Source organism: Pteropus medius, unplaced genomic scaffold (genome assembly GCF_902729225.1).
Source record: "Pteropus medius unplaced genomic scaffold, Ma_sr-lr_union100, whole genome shotgun sequence".
Lineage (NCBI taxonomy): Eukaryota > Metazoa > Chordata > Mammalia > Chiroptera > Pteropodidae > Pteropus > Pteropus medius.
In genome coordinates this window covers 25108111-25131520 of record NW_024351730.1, presented here as the reverse complement: position 1 = coordinate 25131520, position 23410 = coordinate 25108111, and the positions used below count along the sequence as shown (strand labels likewise).

The 23410-nt window shown below is 35.6% G+C and overlaps 2 protein-coding genes across 3 annotated transcripts in view; one reads left to right on the top strand and one right to left on the bottom strand.

Moving 5' to 3' along the window:
* Window positions 1-6279: 6279 nt before the first annotated feature.
* Window positions 6280-23410, bottom strand: part of SEPTIN11 (septin 11) — a 119839-nt gene continuing 102708 nt past the window's right edge. The window contains exon 10 of the mRNA XM_039845514.1: window positions 6280-6343. Within this exon, the coding sequence (XP_039701448.1) occupies window positions 6295-6343 (49 nt within the window). The 3' untranslated portion in view covers window positions 6280-6294. The remainder of the gene's footprint in view (window positions 6344-23410) is intronic.
* Window positions 9373-23410, top strand: part of CCNI (cyclin I) — a 28029-nt gene continuing 13991 nt past the window's right edge. Inside the window, exons 1-2 of one of the 2 annotated variants that reach the window (XM_039845518.1) lie at window positions 9373-9897; window positions 16048-16204. In XM_039845518.1, coding sequence (XP_039701452.1) covers window positions 16091-16204 — 114 coding nt within the window. In that variant the 5' untranslated portion in view covers window positions 9373-9897; window positions 16048-16090. The remainder of the gene's footprint in view (window positions 9898-16047; window positions 16205-23410) is intronic. The other variant, XM_039845519.1, reaches the window with a different exon arrangement.

The window sequence follows — 23410 nt, the reverse complement described above, 5'->3', positions numbered from 1 at the left end:
GAAGATGAGGATATGTATTGATTGCAGCAAGCATTACTGGATTTTTAAATGTAAAATAGTTGACCCAATACAAAGATTTTTAAATGTAAAATAGTTGACCCAATACAAAGATTTTTAAATGTAAAATAGTTGACCCAATACAAAGAAGGCCCTCTACTCAAAAATATCTTTTAAAAATCTTTCCTAATGTTGGCTTTTACTCTAATTTAACTCCTAACATTAGAAATAATTTTAATATTATAATGAAGAATCCTGGCTTCATTACCATAGGAAATTACATTTTGTCTTAGTTCTGTTTAATTTATGTCAAACTTATAAAAGTCAACACATACTACTTGACATTATCATTTTTATAAATTTACTTTGAATTCAGTGAGTAATGAGAACTTAATGAATAACTATTTGACTTTTGAACAGTTTTAGAAACTGAAAGAGTAATATATTTTAAAGGCAAAGACAAATAGTAAGATATTATGCATAAATATAAAAGCAATACTATTAGCAATATAGATAGCTTTATTTTTTTATATGGATAAGATCCAGTTTCTATGACCTTAGCTGTAATTTTCTGTAATAAGGAATATGGTGCATATATTATAATGTATGTGGGAGTAGCTGTCAAAGGAAGTCTGTTCTATTCAATAATTTTTGGGGTGAAAAAAACTGACTTGGCATTCAAATCTGTCTTTTAATATTCATTACCTACTTATACATATATCGTAAATTCCTGATAGTGGTTAGGAGGGCAAGTTTTAATAGACCTATAAAAATTGATCAGTGGCCCTCTCTGAGAGGCATGATGGAGAGTATCTGATATTGTGGGAGGAAGGGAAGGTCCCATAGAATATCACAGTTTCTTTGGCATAAAGCTTGATTCCTTTCACCATATTTTTTCAGCATTATTTTTCATCCTTACTCAAAGCATTCAGAAGACATTTTGGATTCGGGAATGAAAATTATCTTATATTTAACAAACGAATCAAAAATAGACTCACAAATATAGAGGTCAACCTGGTGACAGTCAGAGGGTAGTGGGATTGGAGGGCTGGGAAAAAGGGGTGAAGGGTTAAAGAAGTACAAATTAGTAGTTGATAGATGCTCATGGGGATGGGGAGCACGGCATAGAGAATGCAGTCAGCAGTAATGTAATGGCTATATGTAGAGCCAGAAGAGAGAAAGAACAATTGGGGAATCATTTTATAAACTATATGTCTAACCAATGTACTGTATACTTGAAACCAATAATAAAATTTTTAAAAATTAGCTTATATGTTAGAGTAATGGATTTAGGGTGTTTTTTTGTTTAGTTTTGTTTTAAAATGCAAGTGGTTATGAGTATAAACAAGGTTTAAGACAAAATTAGCTGATCATTTTCTATGTAGGTTGATCTAAATAGTATTTTGTATGTTTAGATCTTCGGATCTTAGTTTCTGGTATCACACAGTTCAAATGAGTAATATATTAAGAATAGCTTCCTTTAAAAAAAAAAGCTTTCTGAAATATGCAAAAGAACACCATTAAAAAGAGGGGATTATTCCTTTGGAATGAATTATACATAGAGAATTTATATAATACCTCCGCAGGCAACTTTTCAAGGTAAAACAGGAAAACTATTTTTCCAAGATGGGTTAGGTTTAATTTTATTAAAGACAGAAAGACAAATAAATTATCAATTTTATAAAGAAACTTCTGTACCATTGACATAACATTTGTGTTGATATGTCAGAAAACAAAAGAAACTGATTTTGGTAAAAATCTTTATTTATTCCTGGCACTAAAGATGGAATCACACTTAATTGAGCTTGTAGGATGATCAGTATAGCAATGGGGGCGGGGGGAGGGGGGTTTGGGGAAGAGAAAAAGGAACACAAAGTAGCACTGATGCATTAAATGTTCCTTTTTTAGAAAACTAGCATTTCCTTTGAATGATGTTGATGTTCTCTTCACTCACCCTCAAAATCTGCTCATCTAATACAACTCACCGAACCATCTAGTGGTGTTATCCATCTCATGGGTGTTATCCATCTCATGGGTGCTTTGAAACTCACAAATTATATCTTGCTGTTCTTAAAAAGGAAAGCTGAAAATGGGTTATATCCATAGAACTGGCTCCCAAACTCTTACCTCGTTTTAAGTTTTACCACCAGGTCTCAGCCTTACATTTATACTACAAGTCCAGTTCTCTTTTCTTTTCCAGCTTGTTGCACCTTTTGTTCTATTGGTTGTCTCGATTTTTGCTTTCTATTCTCCCTTGTATGGTGTATCCATAAACTTAGTAACTGGATCACTTCAAATTGCCTCAGAACACATATGAGCTCACTCCTTATCTGTCTCTTGTCCTCAAAGTTTCCTGCTTTACATTAGCTACAAAGAAAAATTTCTAGCAGGAAGGTGGCAAAGAAATGATGCTTGAACAATACTTATACTTTTGGAATCACCAAATCCAGCTGGTCTACAAGCTGGGTTATTTAGTTCCCATCCACATGTTTGTCTTCTTTCTTAATTTCACATTTCACGCTGGTAGAAGATATGACTAAAAGGAAGCCTTGAAATAAGGCATCAAAGTGAAAGAAAAAATTAAGAGAAAAAGGTCCAAATAGGAGAGAATAAAAAATAGAGATTTTGAAATGAAAGTCTTCATTTTGAAATATGTAAAAGGCTAATTACTAAAAATATGTGGACTAAAAAAGAAAATATTGAAAACAGAAAACATAATGTTAATAAAAACCAGATTTGTTATTTGTCAAAACAGGATCGAAGATCAAGCATAATAGGCAAATATTCCAAGATACATTCTCTAAAGGAATTACAATATTTTGTGGAAAGACCCCCGCCAATACTAGATGTTCAAGGTCACGTCTTTCAATGTCACTGGTTAATTTTCACAAGTCCAACAAACGGCTTCATATGGCATTCAGGACCCTTTGCAATTTGAATCACAAATTGTTACTATTGATAAGGTAGTATGATGGTTAACTTTATGTGTTATCTTGGCTAGGCCACAGTGTCCACATATTTGGTTAATGATTATTTTAGATGTTTCTGTGAAGGTGTTTCATTGGATAAAATTTAACATTTAAACTGAGTAAAGCAGATTACCCTTTATAATGTTGGTGGGCCTCATCCAATCAGTTGAAGGCCTAAATAGAACAAAGACTGACTTACCCTGAGCAAGAAGGAATTCTACTAGCAGACTGCTTTTGGACACAAACTACAACTCTCCCCTGTATCTCCAGTCTGTCAGCCTACTCTGCAAAATTTGGACTTACAAAGACTCCATAATCATGTGAGCCAATTCCTTAAAATAAATCTCCCTCCCATATAGATATAGATGCAGATACAGATATAGATATATAGATATAGATATAGATATAGATATGGACGCATCCTATTGGTTCTATTTTTTTCTGGAGAACTGTGCCTAAAACAGGCAGTGATAAGAAACCATGATCTCATAGATTCTATAATCAGAAATATGAGTTCAGGACCTGGATCTGCCTTTTTCTAACTATACAGTATATATTGTGAAGGTTATTTTGTCTAAGCGTGTTTCCTCATCTATAATATGAATATAACAAGCCTTTCAATTTTCTAGCCATGCTAGCTTACACGCTATCTAATCCAGTATCTTTCTTTCTTTCTTTCTGTTACACCCTTGACTGTCATAAATCTGTCCTTTCTACTTAGCTAAACCTTACTTTTCCCTTCATAGCTGTGGCAGTTTTAAAAACATGTTCACAGGTCTTTGATATTCTTCCCTTCAAATTTAATTCCCCTCCTCTCAATATAGGCAGGACTTAGTGAGTTGTTTCTAATGAATAGAATATGGCAGAAATGAGAGAACATAATTTCCCAGATTAGGTTATAAAATGACTTGCAGCTTCTATCTTGGTGTTCCTCTCTCTCTCTCATTACTTGAGCCAGCTGCCTGGTCATAAGCAGCCCTACGGAGAGTTTCAATAGCAAGGAACTGAAACCTCCTTCCTGCCTACAGCCATATGACTGAATTTGGAAGCTGATCCTCCAGTCCCTTCATTACTTCAGCTCCAGCCAACAACTTCATTGTAACCTCATGAGACCCTGAAGCAGAACCACCCAGCTGAGATATAGTTCTCAAGCCTCAGAAACTATAAGATACTAAATAGTTATCTTACACAGCTAAGTTTTGGGGCAATTTGTTAGACAGCAAATAATTAATGCCACATTTAGTTTAAGTCTATAAAAGACTTCCCTGACCAACACATAGAATCTCTGCTTTCTTGGTTTGCCATAGCATTCTGCATGTAACTATTATAAAACTTTTTATGTTATATTAACAATGTTTATGTGTTTGTTTCCCTTGCAGGGCTGAAAGCTGCTCGAGGGTGAACCATCTTTAACTGTATTAAGTGAAAGAAAAAAAAAATCAAATCCTGGCACATAAAAGACTCTTACAATAGTTAAGACAACAATTAGTGTTTCTTATGTTATGTTTCTTCTATGCTTTTTGCAAATATTATCCTATTTAATCATAAAAACCTAGGTGACATATTATTACCCCAATTTTACAGACGATGAAAACTGAGATCAAGTTATAGAGAAGTTGATTAATTTGCTCATGGTCACACAATTAATAAATGTTGCTGAATTAAAGAATGAATGAATAAGTTTCTTATAAACAGGACCATATATGACTCACCTTAGAATCTCTTACAGTGCCTAGTGCAGGATGCAATTAGGACTCAAATATTTACTAAATCACCAACTGGTAATAAAAGCAGCTTAGTTATGTGAGAAAGAAGTCTTGGAAACCCTGATTGTGGATAATTTAAGTTGATTTCCTAAACATAATTCTTTTTCTTTACTGAGAAGAAATGAGGGTTATGGTAAATATATGTTGTGAAGAGACTAAAAATACGCTTTGGAAGATATTTATCTTTCTCTCTACACTTTCCCCATAAGTACTTGACAAGAAATAGTTTTGGTAGTTTGGATACTTAAGATGTACAAAAAAAGATTTTTTCCCCCCTAAATTTACTAAATTTGGTGGTTCAAGATTCAAAACAGTTTGTCTTACTCTTTACTCTGGAAAGAGTAAAAGGTGTTCTTTTCATGTATTTTTCTTTCAATACCACCAAAAAAAGAACAAAATGTTTTTACTGAGACTTTTGATTTACAAATTTTCAATAGGTGGCTGGTATGTGACTTCTGGGGCTTCTTTTAATAAAGCCTGAGACCAGTGATTCCTCTTGGTGAGGCCTTTTTAAATAAGTACTTAAATATGAGAAGCTTGAAGCCAGTTTACATTTGGAGTTGGCCAAAGTCTGGAAAGCAGCTTGAGACTTCATATTTTAGAATTTTTGACTTGTTTTCTCTGAGTAATTCCACCCCACTTAATGGCAAATAGGAGGTCTTTATACTATTTGGTGAATGGGAACTCCGTTTCTCTTGATATCTATTTGGGATGTTTATTCCTCTTACATTCTGTCTCTGTAGAAATTAATGAAAACAAATATTTTGGAAGCTGTAAGAAGGATCCTTAAATCTTGGCAGATGCAAAAGATTATAAAGTGATTATAACAACAGTAAATCACTTCCTTTGTTCTGGTAGGCATTATTTCTCCTACATGGTATAGTACCTTCATAAATTGTCTGCTGGGAACGTTATGCTGAAAATCCATTTAAGGCAAACAAGGCTAGAAATTCATTTTATAAAAGACTAAATGGCCTGGTCTTTTATATTCATAACGATGTAAGAAGTGCATTTCTAATTGCTTTTCTTGAAAGATTAAGGCTAACAAACCATTTCTTGCTCATCAACTTGAATCCCTTTAGTTGTCCTAGACTTTTAAAGGGTCTCACTGTACCCTATTTTGCATTTGAAAACAGAACCTTTATTATGACAGCCCACTGTTTCTCATGTGTCTCCTTACCCTACCACTTTTTATTTGAAGCAAGCTATGTTTATACTTCAAGATTCAATATTCCACTCATGAAATAAAACGTCTAAGAAAATTTTAATAACCCCTTTTCAGGCAAAAATCAACTCTCTAGAAACGCATATAAACTGCTCACTAAAAACGTAGGTTTTTTTAAAAAATGTATTTATTCTAAAATTAAAGGCAAGCCAAAAATAACCATAGGGTGAGTATTTTTGTTCGAAGATTTAATGCAAGCCAGAAATATCCACAGGATGAGGCAGTGAAGAGTAGTGACCAAAAACACACCAGGCTCTGGAGTCAGACAAGCTGGCTTTGAATCCTGGCAGTGTCTCTCCAAGCTGTGTGCCCAATCTTGTGGATATACTTGACCTCTTTATCTTCTGCAAAATGGGGGCAACAATAATACCTTCTGTAGAGGAGTGCTGTGGGGATAAAAATGGGAGAATAAAAATGCTTAGTGCAATGCCTGGTACATAATGAATAATCAATATATTTTAGTTATTATTATTATCAAATGCCATGTAGAGAGGTAGTTTATTTTTACTATTTAGGACATAAGGGAAACATTCCTAAAAACATCTTAAAAAGGAAAAAATATAAATTCTTTACCAATACATGGATATTAATATGTTTTCTTAATATGTTTTCTTATATGCCTCATTTTTTTTCCTCAGGGAATTTTAAAGGCTTTCCATTTTTTACAGCTACAATTCATTGTAAAAGCAATATTAGTTATTAAGAAAAATGAAATACTAATGAAAAGTAAGGTCTTATAAGTGAATATTGAAGAAAAAGAATGTTTATATTTTTTGTTATGACAACCGGACCTAGTTCCTTATCACCTATCAGTTACTTGTCATTATAGTATTGTATATTAAATTGTCACTGGCAATCTCCCAGACAGTAAGACAGTTTTAATAAATCTAAACTTCAAAAAGGATAAGTATATAATAAGTGAGAGCTCTTAAATGTTGTTACATTTTAATTGGTTCAACTCCCCTGCCTAGTAATTTGGCAGCCTGGTAGTCATCAAAAGCCTTAAAACTGAAACTATCTTTGGACCCAGGAGTAATCCAAAAAGGTTATGCATGAAGATATTGTATTTTTTTTTTTTTTTGGTGACAGCATTATTGATATATAATTGACATCTCATACAATTCACCCATTTAAAGTGTAAAACTCAATGGTTTTTAGTATATTTAGAATTGTACAACCATCACCACAATTGATTTTAGAACATTTTCTTTAAAAAGAAATCGAACACTCTTTAACTATTATCTCCCAACCCATTTCTGCCTCCTGTCCTAAATAACCACTAATCTACTTTCTGTCTCTACAGATTTGCCTATTCTGGACATTTCCTATAAATGGAATTGTTATGCTAAGTGATAGAAAACAGTCATAAAAGATTGCATATTATATGTTTTCTTGTGTCACCCATGTTACATGCACCATATCAATGCCTCCTTTCTATGGCCAACTAATATTCCATTTTATAGGTATACCATATTTAATTTATGTAGTCATCAGTTGGTGGACATTCATGTTGTTTCACCTTCTGAGTATTATGAATAATGCTGTTGTCAATATGCATGTACAAGTTTTTGTGTGCACACATTTTCATTTCTCTTGGCTACATATCTAGGAGTGGAATTATTCTTGTTGGACTGAAAATCATGGTCCAACAATGTAATTATGCTACACTCTCAAAGGTATTATGCAGAAATGCTACACTCTCATAAGTATTATGCAGAAAAATGTTGGTTATGTAGAAGGAGGACCACATAGCAATACAGAAAAAGGCTATACAAAGTGAAAAAAGAATACAATCAACCCACATAAAATCCTTTTTGGGCTTCCCATTTGCTGCTCTGTCCTCTGGCCCTCTGGACCTCAGCTCTCTCCCCCTCTTTTCTCTGACGGCCAGTGACTGTCTCAACTTAGCCTTTGCAAATGCTGTTTCCTACGCCTGTATCACTCTTTCCCCACTTCTTTGCCCAGTGGTTTCAAGTCTCATCTTAAATGTCACTTCCTCAAAGAAACCTTCTCTGATATCCCTAACTAGGCTAGAGTTAAGTGTTTCCATAGCAGCCTGCAGTTTTCCATCTTAATACTTTTGATACTGGTAATTGTTTATTCAGTCAGTAATCAAATACCGAGAGCTCTTTACACGCAGGGATACAGGGTGAAACAAAACATGGAAGATACCCGCAATTCTAGACCTTGTATTCTAGGGAGGGAATACAATGTATAAGAAAACAAATCAAACAAATGAGACAATTAGCTCAATGTTTATCCTTTTTGGATCGTAAAGATCATGAAGGCAGGAGCTATTTCTGTCTTAGTTACTTCCAGTTTGCTAGAGCTTAGCACTCAGCCTGGCCCGCTGAATAAGTTCAACACACATTATTTTTTTAATGACTGTTAAAAACGGCATATAAAAGACAGAAATGGAAATCACAGAGTCCATCTCCGTAAATAACTGAATTTGAGTTTTTTTCCCTTTTCTTTTTCAAAACTTTCTGTAATTCTACAAATTGATAATCAAAACAACTAAAAGATGATCAAGTTACTATAGCGAGTAAAAGAGCCCAAATAAAACACATTTACATGTCATCACTCACTCGTTAAAGATCTGGCAATAAAATGTAGTCTGAAATATTCAGATGCGTTGTTTAAGTGGATAGAATTCCCTTGACACATTAATAAGCAGGTTCCCAGCCTTCAGCAGTATAATTTACCGTTCTAAAAGAAGCCTTAAGCAAAAAGATGCTTAAGGATATGATCCACGGAATTTCCCGATTTCTAAAACACTTCAGAATCTCCCTGTGCCCAGGATGTGGCAGCAAAAACATCGCAATTCTATTTACACGTCAATGTTAAGAAGAGAACACAATTTTTTGCGAGGTCAATAACAATACATGATTTTGCACAACAAATCTCTAGCCCTTGCCCAGTAAAACCTTCTACCAACCCTACAGACACGCTAGGTTGGATAAAACCAGGGAGCTCTAGCTTCAGCCAGAGTAGCATCCCGACAGAGCCCCACCCCCAAGAGAAGCGCTCAGCCGCTTCTTTCTTCCCCGGGGCGCATGCGCAGCGCTCTCTCCGGCCACCGCACGTTTCTTCCAACCAGCTTACGGGGCGCTGACGTCACTGTGCGGCCCATAAGAGATCCTTCCGCTCATCCAACGAAAATGAGTCCGCGCACCTTGGCTTTTCTTAACCCAGAGAAAATGTCTATTCTCCTTATACCCCAGGGCCAAAGCCTGCCCCAGCCCGTCCCCAATAGCCCTTTTTTTTTCCGGATTTCTCCATACGTTCGTTGGACTGGGAAGGCGGTGGGGAGTAAAAAAGGGTAGGCAGAGACCAATTCAGTGTTGTTTACAGGAGTCACTCGTCTAGGAATCGGTCCGCGAGGGTGGAGCCGAGGGGCCCGGCACTTCTTCCTCCCCTCCTCTCCCTCCCCTGCCTCCCCGCGAGCGGACGCGGCAGCGTCTCTGTCTCGCTTTTTCTTATTTTACCCCCTTCCCCTTCTTTTTTTTTCTTTCTTTTCTCCCCTGCTTCCCTTTCACCATTTCCCCTCGGAGGTGCATCCCCCGGGCAGGGGCAGAGCCGGTCTCACCCCCCGCCTCTCCCCGGCCCCCGCCGCCCTATGGCGAGAGGGAACCCCCTCCCCACCCGGGCACAAGCGGCGGCGGTTGGAGGAGCGGGACCGGCGGTGGCTGCCTCAAGTCCAGGGTCGTCATGGAACTAATTCGCTGACTGACCCACCGGCCGCAGCCGTGCGTCCCGCTCGAGCGCCAGCGCCCCCCGGCCCGGTTTCCCCTCTTCTCCCTCCTCAGTCGGCCCGGTCCTCGCCCCGCGCGCTGAGGAAAATGAGGTGGTAACGGGCCCCCGGATGACCCCGCGTCACCACTGTAAGGCCTACAGCTCTGCCAGGGAGGAGGAGGAGGAAGGGGAGGAAGAGGAGAAGGTGAGCCGGCGGGGGCGGGGGGCTCGACGTTCTTCGCGGCCCGCGCGCGCCGCCGGAAGGGAAACGCCGGAGCCGCGCGCTCCGAGGCCCACCTCCCACCTTCCCCCTTCGTCTCTCCCTCTAACGGGGAGTCTTCCGGCCGCCCTCTCCACGCAAGAACAACTCGGCACCTGCCCAGTTCGAAAACGGCTCTGTTGAGTTCCCTTTCGGGCCAGCGAGTAACTTTTTTATAGGAACTGCAGATTACCTACCCTGGTAGTGCATCTTTTAGGCTCCGCGATCCTTTGTAATACACATATAAGTGGACACACTCCCACCCTTAGATTTGAGCGTTCCTGCGGGAGCCAAAAGAAGAGTTACTTTGCCAAGCGGAGCTAATTCCAAATTAATGGGCTTAACCGCCAGTGCTGCGGAAACTCGGGGAAAGGGGAACGTTACCCAGTGGGTGGGGGAAATTGGAGAGGAAGTGAGATTTGAGTTGCACCCTCAAGGGCAGGTAAAAGCGAAATTTTGAAGAGGGCAGAAGGACCTCTGCTGAGCTCTAGGTTCCATTGCAGAACATTTGGGCAAGCGTTGAGAATTGGGTAGTAGTAGAAGGTAAGGAATCTGACTGAAAGTCACTGAATGCCAAGCTCAAGTATTTAGCTTTTTTTTTTTTTTTTTTCAGTGGGGAGCTACTCAACGTTTGAGCAGAATGTGACGTTGCGATGTTAATATCACTTGTTGAGGCTCATCTGGCAGGCATTGTTCTAAATGGTTTGCAACTCATTGAATCCTCGACTCTGACCAGTCTCATTTTACATATGAGGAAAACTGAGGCTCCACGAAATGAAGTAATTTATGATTTACCTCTTTAGATGACACAACTAGAACCTGGTGGCCAGAATTGAAACCGTAGCAGTCTTGACTGCTATATCGTCTGTCCCGAAAATGAATTTGTTGTAAAGTTCAACAGTAGTGTTATCTGCTTCTAGCTTTTCCGGATTATTTGTGGCAGACGAAATAGAAGGGAATGGACATATAGATTAGGAAAGAGTGGACAAGATTTAGGTTCGATAATCTAGGACCAGACAGGTGAGAGATTCTGAGCTTCTGGACTAGGAAAACTTTCTTAATGCCAATGAAGAGACTAGTAGAATCAGCGAGTATTGGGAAGGTGCAGTAGAGATGATTTTCATTTACAGATAATTGAATTTATGTGGCATTGTGACATCCTAGTAGGTTAGAATGGAACTCTAAAATGTTTCTTGGTCAAGATCGGAAGCTGAGAGTGTGTGTACATGTTTTACTTTGATTTTATACTTTAAAAATGGAAAGTATCCTTTCCGTGCATGTTCATCTTTAAAATATGCTTAACACCATCTTCGTAAGGTTTTAGGATTGAATGAGTTAATTGGCATAGTACTTTCATCAGTACCTGGCCAAGTAGTAAGCACTCATTGCTTTTACTTTTTTAAGCACTTAACAAGTGTAAGCTGCTCTTATTGTTTATTAGACATAGTGCTAAACTCTGGAGCATGCTTTCCATCAAGGAACTCATGTTTAGGAGAGACAGATCTACCAATAATTATCTCTGAGCAATTAAATGCAAAAGTAGGACTATGTCCAGGTACAGATGTAGGAAGGCAGGGTACCATTCACAGATTGATGTAAATGACAACTCTGTAGGAAGGGGGGTGTGAGCCTAGAGAAGGACATTTCAAGCTGAAAGAACAGTGTGTGGGAAGACATGGGAGATTGAGAAAGAAATTCATTATTAGATTAGGGGGCATAAAGTCAAGGGGGTAATATTAGAACATGAAGTTCTAATATGGTCACAATAACTGACTCTTATTTAGAAGGAACATAAGATCCAGAAGTCAGCCCCAGTACAGAATTATTAATAGGGTTGGTGTTATGGTAATATAATAATTCCATGTTAATAGTTTTTTTTTCTGTCATATACCCAGCACTATGCAGCACTTTTTCTCAGATGAGAAAGCCCTCTATGTAGATTTGTAATATAGCTGATGCTGTACAATAAGGATTTTATAAATTTCACTCAGACATTAAACTTAAACAGAAGCAGAAATAGCAACTGAAAGAGTGGGAGAAGAAATGTAAAACTATCATAAAGATAGACATGGGATGCAATGAAAGCAGTGTGGAATATGCCAACCAAAATACAGTCTTTGTTTTTTTAGTTCCTAGAGATTTTTCTATCTGAGCATCCAAAATTCTTCTGTCCAACAGTGGGCATAGAATAGTAGGACACAACTATAATGTTCTGTTATTTAAGACTAATGTTGTAAGTTTGTATTTTATTTCTTAGCAGGATTCATCTAATTCAAACTGTTTTACGTATTAGAAAATAGGCTTATGTTCTGTTGGTAAAGAAAAACTCAATCCAGCACTTTTTCCAGAGTATCATATCTTACTAGAGACTTAAAAAATGAATGTAAAAAATACTCTGATATTATAAGCACTTCCATAAATTCTTTTTTTGCTTTTATACATTCTCCACTTTTAAGTAATTTCTCCATTTTTTATTTACTTTTAAGTAATTTCAAAAAGAACTCTGGATTGACCAATTAACATTTTACTCCTTTTGTTTTATCAATAGTCATCCCTCCCTTTCTTCCTCTTCCCCATATATATGTGTGTATATTGCATTAATTATGGCCCGTTACTCCTAAAATTTTTAGTGCGTATTTCCTAAGAATAAGCATATTCTCTTAAAGAATCACAGTAAAGTTATTAACTTCAGTAAATTTAACATTGAAACATTTACTTTAATCTGTCCATGTTCCCATTATGTCAGTTAACCCATTAATGATCTTTATAGCATTTATCTGTCTAGTACAGGATCCAGTCTAGGGTCAGATACTGCACTTTCATTTTTCTCTAGCCTCATTTAAACTGGAACATCCCCACAGGTATCCTTCATCCTTTTTGTCTTTCATTTGCATTATTTATATCCTAATTTTTAAACTTTAAGAGAATTTGAACTTTTCTCTTTTCCTTTGTTACATTTCCCTAGTGTGAGCAAAGAATGATTTCTTCTGTTGATATGGTGTATTTACATTAATTGATTTCTGAATGTTAAACCAACTTTGCATTCCTGGGCTAAATCACATTTGGTTATGGTATATAACTTTTTTTCTTTTTTTATGTCGTGGGATTCAGATTGCTAGTATTTTCTTCCGTATCTATATTTAGAAGAGATGTTGGGCTATTGTTTTCTAGTGCTGTTGTCTTTTGGTAGCAGGGTAATAGCTGGCTTCAATATAAGTGAAGTGCTCCTCTTTACTTTTTGGAAGAGTTTGTGAAGAATTTGTATTACTTTTTCTGTAAACGTTTGGTAGAATTTATCAGTGAAGCAAGCCATTTTGGCATAGGCTTTTCTTCGACAATAGTTTGTTTACTAATTCAATCTATGTACTTGTTATTAGCTATTTAACTTTTAAGTTAGTTTTAATAGTTCGTGGTTCTAAGTATTTGCCTATTTCATCTAAATTGTCCAGTTTATTTGCATATAGTTCATAGAATTCCTTTATAATTCTTTTTGTTTCTGTAACATAGGTAGTAATATCCCCTCTTTAATCCTGATTTTAGCGCTTTATCCTGTTTTTTTCTTGATCAGTTTAGCTAATGGTTTGCCAATTCTGTTGACCTTTCCAAAGAACCAACTTTTGATTTCATTGGTTTTTCTGTATTTTTCTATTGTCTACTTTATTAATTTCCATGCTAACATTTTTGTTCTTTTTTTTTCTGGCTTGTTTTAGGTGTAGTGTGCACTACTCTTTTCTAGTGTCTTAAGGTGGAAGGTTAGAGTATTGATTTGAGATTTTTTTTAACATAGGCATTTACAGATATGAGTTTCCCACTAAGCACTGCTTTCATTGCATCCCATAAGTTTTGATATGTTAGGTCACCTTTTCCCTTCATCTCAGTGATTTCTTTTTTGACCCAGATTTCTTTGCTTTAAAAAAGTTGTTAAAGCTTCAAAATATTTGAAAATTGGAGAACAGGAATCCCTTGAACCTGATCTTACTCTTCTTTATATAATTGTATCCTATATGTCCCTCTCTGTCTCCTCTAAAAATAACTTTCAAAGGATGCATTGTAGAGGAAGAGTAATCACTAGGGGCAGCCAGCCATTGGAGTGTGTTGAGAAGGGTGACGGGTCCTGGTGAGTAACCTTATTGGGTGTAGCTAGATAATGAAATATGATAGAGATAATTAGTAAAGTTTAAAGTTTTATCAAAAAACAATAAATTACAGACAAAAAAAAATTAGGTTTAGAAGAACGTAGAATCTGTGAAGTTTGATATTGAGCCAATATAAGTGTTTCTTCTAAGTATCTTTTGACAGATGGTCATCTAGTTTATACTTCATTTCTAAGGTTAATATTTGTATCTGCTTTAGATGAAATTATAGTGAGTCTGTTTGTCTAATTGTGGAGAATCTGAGAAAAGTTCCAAGGCAACAAAATTGGAATCTCAGAACATCTCAGCAGAATATAACAGTAGATGGAATTTAATAACTTTTTTTTAAAGAAAGAATACATTTTTAAGGTTCTAAATGAGAATGTCCAAAAAAAAAAAAAAGCCACCAAAACCCCTCACACAATTGTGTAGGGCAGGTTAAGGGGGAGTTTAAGAGTGTATCTTAGAAAGACTTTTAAGAGTTTTAGTTGACCATAAATACTGTCTGAATTGATACTGTAGTGTGGCCTCCAAAAAAAAAAAAAAACTAATGATCTTAGACTCCATTAATAGTTAAACTGGTGCTAATTTAGAAGAGCCAAAACTCTGGAATAGTTTTTCAGCTATGGGAAAGAGGAATTGAATTGGTGCTATTTTTAGTAGCCTTCAAACATTTGAAGGATTGTCTTGCTAAAGAGAAATTAGACTTGGATTTGTTTTGTTTTGTTCTGTTTTGGTTGTTTTTGTTTTAGGCCCCAAATGTTGAAAGGAATCTTTGGTTGAGTTCCTGTTTCATTAGGATACTAGTAGTACTGTGACCACAGTGAGTGATAAAAAGATGATGTTGATAGATGTGACCACAAAGGAGTTTATAATTTAGTAGGTGAGATACTTGGAAGCTGCATTCAGGGAGAGAAATCACCAGATTAGAGAATCAAGAGTTCTCAGAAGAAATTACCTTTGTAATAGGCCTTTCAGGGTAGTTTTATTTCTTTTCCTTCTTAAATTATTTACCTTTTTCTTGGTATGAAAGATACTTCATGCTCATTATAGAAAATTTGCAAAAACTCAGAAGTTTAAAAAAAAATCACAATGCAGTTAACTAGAGAGAGTCTGCAGTAGATTGAGTAGCAAGTAGGTGAAGTATGTGAAGCAATTAATAGAGTTGGGTAGGAATGTGGAAATTGAAGAAGAGGTTTTTTTTTTTTTCAAATTTTCAAATTTTATCACAAGTTTGGAACTTCCCATGTGTTAATTCCAGATATTAATTTTTTTTAAACCCATGAATCTGAAGCACACAGGTAATACAGGTACATAGTTGAGAAAGTGAAATAATTATGTGAGGTTTACAATGAAAAGCAGCATTTCCCTGCTGCAGGGCTTCTTCACTTCCTGGAGGTTAACTACTCTCAGTTCTGACCTCTTACTCTTGTTATTTAGGATCTTATTTTCAAGTAACTTGCCCTATTGCACTAATTGTTTGAAAATTTTAAAAAGATGGTTTCATACTTAAGGGGATGGTATCAGACTGATTAAGTAGGAATGGGTGGGATTTAATGTGATTAATGTAATTTAATGAAAAAGATTAGCGGCCCTTATCTGATTAGATTTTTAAGGGGAATATTTGGGACAACTCCTTTTAAGAATTCCTAGTATAAAAAACTCATGACTTAAATTTTTTGACACAATAATAGTATGTTTTGATCAGAGTCTAAAGGTTCTGTTAATTATATGGCCGTGTTTTTATTTTCTTTATAACTGAGTTTCAAATTTAAAGTGAGAATGTTTCAGATAACTTATTGTAACATTTTAATATATGACATTTTAAAGAACTATAAAATCCCATACTGCCTCATAACCTCCTTACTTGTTTTATGAATTGCTTAAGAACCAATATATTTATACAATGCTATACTTACTCTGTAATTAAGTATAGAGTATTGTTTTATATTTGATTTTATAGGTAGCTACATCAAGCTGGGAGGCAGGCAGATCCAAAGGATATCATGAAGTTTCCAGGGCCTTTGGAAAACCAGAGATTGTCTTTCCTGTTGGAAAAGGCAATCTCTAGGGAAGCCCAGATGTGGAAGGTAAATGTGCCGAAAATGCCTACAAATCAGGTAATTTTTCTCTTCACTCTATATAGATGGCTTTTATTAGAAATAAATGTACTGCTGTCATACCTTGACATGTATATACTGTTAAACGATATGCTCTGTTCTTTAATTGAGAAACATCTTGTTTTATTCTGAAACAAAACAAGAATGAACTATTTTTGTTTGCCTGTTTGTTTTGTTATCTGAATTACTGCTTTAGGAAGGTAGGTATGTGTGTTTTCTTTCCTCATAGTTCAATACTAATGTAAGCCACCTTTATTTCTAGATAGATAGTCATGGAAGCTGAACATAGAGAACAACAAATTGCCCTATCTTTCTTGAATATTTATAAGGAGTTCAAGTGAACTACTAAGGTAATGCCATTGTTGGAAGATTCTAGGGAGATAGCCATCTGACCTATCAATTACTGTTGGTTATATGCCTTTTCTTTTAGAAATTTTTATACTTCTATCATATCAGTTATTTTTTACAGATAATTTTGAAGTTTTGTTCACACCAAAAGCTGTTCTACACATTTTTTTAAATTACTAGTACCTAGCGCTATTCTTGGGATAAAGAATAGTGGCCAAGAAATTTTTTATGTGTGTAGGTGAATGAATAGCAAGTATCTAAGTTTCTCTTCTGTTGGTTTAAGTTAACCTTTGCACATAGACTATTGAAATCTGTATGCTTTTTCTAATTCCAACCTACTTCTTTCATTCTTTCCCACAAGCTCAAGAAATGTTTTGCATTTACTGTTACTTATTTGTCTTTTAGCAAATTGAAGATTAGTTAACTTGAATGAATACCTTTTATGCCAGGAGCATTTACGTATGCTATCACATTTAATATCTCATTTAATTCTTTGAAACAGGCAGTAGTCCCAATTTGCTCAAGACTTCAACTAATAAGTAATAGAGTTATACTTTGGACCTGAGGCAGTCTTCTTCCCATTATTCTTTGTTTTCCATTTTTTATTTTTGTGTTCTTGTGCAATTTTTAGTTTACTTAGGGATTCAGTCATTCAGTAAATGTTTATTATGTATCTGCTACATTCTATACACTGTTCTAGGCATTGGGGATACAACAGTGAGAAAAATGGAAATTCCTTCCCTTACGTTCTGACATTCTAGGAAGCCTCAAAACTTTATTACAGCTGCCCTTAAGAACCATTCCTTTCTTCTTTCAGAGTCAGCATGTAACCAACAATGATATAATTTTACAATGTGGTCTTTGAAGGTGATGATCTATGAAGATTGTAATATATTGCTGTATTGTCACTTAATCTGGCCTCTTTTTCTAGGCAATTTAACAAATATTACTGAGGTATTACCAGAAAACAACAGTGTCAACTTCTAAAAGAGATCTACTTAAGGGTTTACCTTTAGTAATGCCAAGTAGAAGCCATACTTAAGTCTTGTAAAATATAGATGGGCTTAGGAGATAATGGTGGAGATAGACGATAGTAAGATAGGGATGGGAGTAAAGAGCTATAGGGGCTTGAGCTTACTAGAGTAACCACCAAGGACACATATGTATTCTAGTTCTAATTCTTTTATTTCTTCTGCCTTTCTCAGGAACTGACTTTTCTACCCCCCTTTCTACTATTCCTTCCGACCATGATTTCCCTTCTTGATTTCTTGCAGAAGAGAAACACAGTCTTGTCTCTAAACCAAACCATGTATCTTTTCCAACTTTTTAAATTTTTTAAGTGTTGGTTAAAATAGAAAAATAAAATATTTTTAAGCTACCTTTTATGCTTCTTTCCTCCAGTTTCCTTCTCCTTCTTTCTTACTCTTCCTCCACCTAAATTTACTTCAAGCTTCTCTTACAGTTCTCCTTTAATTTGTATTCCCCTTCCCCCAGTTTAGGACAGAGTGGTCATGCAAAATTATTATAGACCTATTACTCCCCAGTCTGTATGTTCTCTGCTTCCCTTACGACACAATATTATAATTCTTTGGTGATTTGATTGAGTTCTCTTGGTTGTGTCATTTTTATTTACTGGCATATAATAGACTCATAGGAAACATTCATTAAATGCACATAATCATTTCTTTATAATTCATCCAGGTTAGAGAAGTTTTTTTTGTATAATAATAGTACTTTCAAGTACATGATAATTTTGTTATGTGAGTTTTGGGGAGAAAATTGAAGACTGATCAAAGGGACATGCACTTTTAGATATTCTCAATTTATTTTGCAAAGATGTTTTTCATCAACAAAGATAAAACCTTGCCTCAGGCTATTTATGTAAAGATGGCTTTCATTAGAGTTTTGAAACTAAGGAATCTTAAAGGCCATATAAATATATGATGTCCAAATACAGGATTTCTGAACAGCTGTGCTACTAGGTATAATAGAATTATCCAAGAGGCTTCTTACAGGAGCTTCCAAGGCCCACCCACATCTACTTATGATAGCAGCTGTGGAAACTTGTATTTTTAAAAGCTTTGTAGTTTTATTAGTATGTGCTAGACTTGGGAAACACTGATTCAGTCTAACCACGAAATAAAAAACATTCTTCTGACATCTCTGATAAGTGATCCTCTGTTTTGATACTTGTCCATTCCACTGTGGAAAAACTCTCTAAATTATTGGAAAGTTTTCCCTAAGTTGAACATTAAAACTGTTCTTTCTAGTGGCCACTCGGATTGGTTTTACTTCTGGCCACTGGAGCAATACAGAATAGAGCCGTTTCTTATTTTAAGTGATAGCCCTTTGTCTGCTAAAAGACAGTGTTAAACCCATGAAGTCATCTCTTTTCTTGTGCTTTAACCATTTTGTTTGACAAGATTTCCCATATACCGTCCCAGTTTTTCTTTTCCTAGTTACATTCTATGTTTCTTAAATTGAGACATTTCAGTTGTGGTCATTAATGAGCAGTAAAGTGAACTCTTCACTTCATCATGGATTGATAATTTCATTTAACCCTACTTTTTTAAGTTTTGTTTTGGTAGCAATGTCATGTTGCTGGCTTATATTGAACTTGTGTTTATTTTATTATTATGTTTTGTATTACTACTTCACAAGGATACACCTGGGGCCTGGTGCACCTGAGGTATGGTCCGTGGCTCCAACCTGGGGCGCAAACCCAGGACCTTCTGTGTGTAAAGCAGACGTGCTAACCACTACACCATGGAGCCACCCCTGAACTTGTTTTTAAAACCTTGATTTTGTATCTTAACTTTGAAGCAAAGTTTTTCTTATGCTAGATGTACTTTTTTAGGTTTTAACTTAGTTGTAGCATTTCTTTATTCTTATTAAATTTAAAATTGTTGATTCTGGCCCACTTTTCTGGCTTTAAAATTATGATCGTTATCTATATTGACCATCTGTGGATTTGGTAAATAAATAAATCTATTTCCCTCCCCGGGTTGGTGTCTTTTTTTCTTAAACAGTTTTTTGAAGTATAATGTGCAGAAGAGTACACATCATAAGTGTACAACTCTAAATTTTCACCACATTACCAGCACCTCAGAAGCCCTTCTTTTGTATCTTTTTGTATTTACTACCATCTATCTACTCCCCACCAAGAAACCACTTTCCCAATTTAACTAGTTTTTCCTGGGTTGGAATTTTATATATGTGTGTGTGTGTGTGTATATATGTATATGCGTATGTATATGAAATAGACGTATGGTTTCTTTTGCTAAGCATTTTTTTTGTATAAGATTTAAACATTTTACTTCATATAGCCATAATTTATTTTTATCATGTATTATTCCATTGTACGAATTTATCTGTTCTATTGATGATCATTAGAGACATTTTCTTGTGCATGTCTCTTAGCGAACATGTGTATACATTTTTGTTACGTGTATTTCTAGGGGCAGAATTGCTAGAACCTAGAATATGTGTATATTCAGGTTTAGTAGGAACCACCAATTATATTTCCAGAGTTGTCATACCACTTTTTACCACTTTTATTTACGCCTTCCTAGCAAAGCTGTCATTTAGAATCAAAAGACATATAAAGAGCTTCCCAGACAAGAACCTAAAGAAATTCATCACTACAAAACTAGTATTACAAGAAATGTTAAAGGGACTTCTTTAAGAAGAAAAAAAGATTAAAAATATGAATAATAAAGTAGCAATGACTACATATTTATCAACAATTACTTTAAATGTAAATGGATTGAATGCTCCAATCAAAAGATAGGGTTGCCGAATGGATAAGAAAACAAGACCCTTACTTATACTACCTATAAGAGTCTTACTTCAGATTGAAAGACACACACAGACTGGAAGTAAAGGGGAAAAAGATATTTCATGAAAATGAAAAAGAAGCTAGGTAGTAATACTTATGCCAAACAAAAGAGACAAAACAAAGGATATAATGAGACAAAGAAAGACCTAGTTATCCCACTTCTGGGTATTTATCCGAAGAAACCCAAAACACTAATTTGAAAAGACATGTGCACCCATGTGTTCATTCATTGCAGCATTATTTACAATAGCAAACTTAGGGAAGCAACCTAAGTGTCCATCAGTAGATGAATGGATGGAGAAGCGATATGTATATACAGTGGAATGTTAGCCTTAAAAATAATTCTTGCCGTCTGCAGCAGCATGGATGGACCTAGAGGTATTGTACTAGGTGGAGAGTGAAAGGCAAATGCCATATTATTTCACTTATGTGTAGAATCTAAAAAACAAATGAAACAAACTCATAGATGCAGAAAACATTTTGACATTTTTGCCTGATGGGAATGAGAGAGGAATTGGGGGATGGGTGAAAGGGAAAAGAGAAGGGATTAAGAACTACAAATTGGTAGTTACAAAATAGTCATGGGAATGTAAAGTATAGCATAGGGAATATAGTCAATAATGTAATAACACTGTATGCTGTCAGATGGGTACTAGATATATCATACCTCAAATATCTAAACACTATGTTGTACACCTGAAATAATATTGTATATCGGCCGTAATTGAAAAATTAAAAAATTATTTTAAAAAAGACATTCCTGTCTCTGCCTTTGTTTAAGAGATTTTTCATAAATGTTAAATTTTTATATATCATTGGATTTTGTTAACATTTTACTTAGGATTTTTGTATTTATGTTCGTGAGTGAGATAGGCTTCGTCAGGTTTTCGTTACAAAGTTATGCTGGTTTTGTAAAATGGGAAATATTCCTGCCTTTTTTTTAATGTTCTGAATTTGTTTAGATTGATATTATTTCTTTCTTAAATGTTGGAAGATGTCACCAGGGAAGCCACTGGGGTCTACACATATATTTTTGAGAAAGTATTTAATAATCAGTTTCTTTGGTAAATATGAGACTGATCAGGTCTTTATTGAAATCTATTTTGGTTTTGGTAAGTCATATTATTAAAGGATTTTATTCACGTTATTAAAATTTTAAGTTATTTGTGTATAGTTATTCATAATATCTTTTTAACATATAAAAGATCCTTAGTGATATACCCTTTTTCATTTCTCGGTGATTTGAGCTTTTTCTTTCTTGATCAGTCTGTCCAGAGGTCTGTCAATTAGTCTTTTAATTCTGTTAATTTTCCTATTGCACATTTTTTTTTTAAGTTTTGCTCTTTTTTTTTTATTTGCTTCTACTTTGTGTAATTTGCTGTTTTACCTTGCCATAGATGTTTAAATAATTGGTTTTCCAGCTTTTCTGCTTTTTTAACATATGCATTTAGAGTTATAAATTTTCCTCAAAGCATAGGTGTCAAACCATGTCTAATTTGTTGTTAGATCTATGTATTGGGTTCTTAATTTCAGTTATTATACTTTTTAGTACTAGAATTTTCTTTTGGATTTTTTTATAGGTGTCATTTCTCTAGTGAAATTCTTCATCTTTTTATCTTTCTTTTCGTCTATTTTCTTGTGTATTAAGTCCTTTTCTGATAATGCAAAATCCCCTTTTTTCTCTTGGTTTGGGTCACTGGGTTTTTTTTTCTCTTGTTATGACTGGTAATTTGTGATTGGCTGCTGGACATGAAAAATCGTAGAGGCTCTAGATGTTCTCTTTCTGCTAGGGGGTTCAGTCTTTAGTGGGCAGAGTAGGAAATTAATCTCTTTAATCCATTGAGGGACTATGCTGATTGGAGGCTGGGGTGGAGTTGGGTATGGTTTCATCTACCTTTGGTTTGCCCCCAACTCCTAGAGTGTATGTAGCCAAGGATTCCAGTTGAAAGCTTGAAGTGTTCACTAGGCCCCCTTATTCCTTAAGGATGCTGAACCTCTCCCCTGAACTCATTCTTGCTTTTCAGAGGTTTTCTGCTTAGCTCCTTAGATCCTTGTCGATCCTTTTCCTTCCCAACTTAAGAATTAAGGGGAAAATAGCTGAGTGTCACATTCAGATTTCTGGCTCTCCTCCTCCCCATTAGGTTCTTGGCTCCTTAAGTCTCCAAATTTTATCTCAGCCTAGCTAGCCTTATAAGACTCCCAGAAGCCCTGTTGGTTTCTTTGCCCATATTCAGCCTCTTGCCCTGGTCACAGGCCGTGAAGGAAAAACTGCGGAATATTGACTCCTCTCTTCATGTTACCTCTTCTCCAGAGTCTTGGCTCCTTAAGGCCTAATTGTCTAGCAGTTCTAGTGCCTTTAAAATAGGTTTTTGTTGTTGTTAATAGTTATTCTAGTTGTTCTCAACTGGAATATAGGTTTGGTGCTACATACTCCATCATAGCCAAAAGCACAAATGTAATTTAAGAAAAAAAAAGTTGAACTTCACAGGTGTGACGAAATCTGTGGGAACACAAGGAAGGTACCAGCCTAACTTGAGTTGCCAGGAAAAGTATCTGGTGGTGAGTGGCCATTGAAATAGTGAAAGATAAATCATAAGGCAGGTAAAAGAGAGGAGGGAGTGTGTTCCAACCAGAGGGAACAGTATGAGCAAAGGAATAGTGATGTAAAATAGCATGGCAGGAGCAAAGAAGAACCAGAAATAAAAGTACTACTCTTACAGTATGGATTTTAAGGCTGAAAGTGATGGAAGGTGAGTTAGGCTGTAGAGTTAGGTCGCAGAGGGATTTATATGCCATGCCTGGGGGATTGTACTTAATCTTTCAGGTAATGGTGAATATATTTTAAAGTTAGGTATGATTTGTCTTTTAATGGTCAGCATAGCAGCATGTAGGATATAAAGCCCTTTGTTTTTACCATGTTAAATTAGTTTTCTTTGGGTATAGTTAGTTGTTCAGCCAACTTAATGAACCCTCTTAACTCTGAGCAATCCGTATAAGAGAAAACAGATCTCTTGATCAGG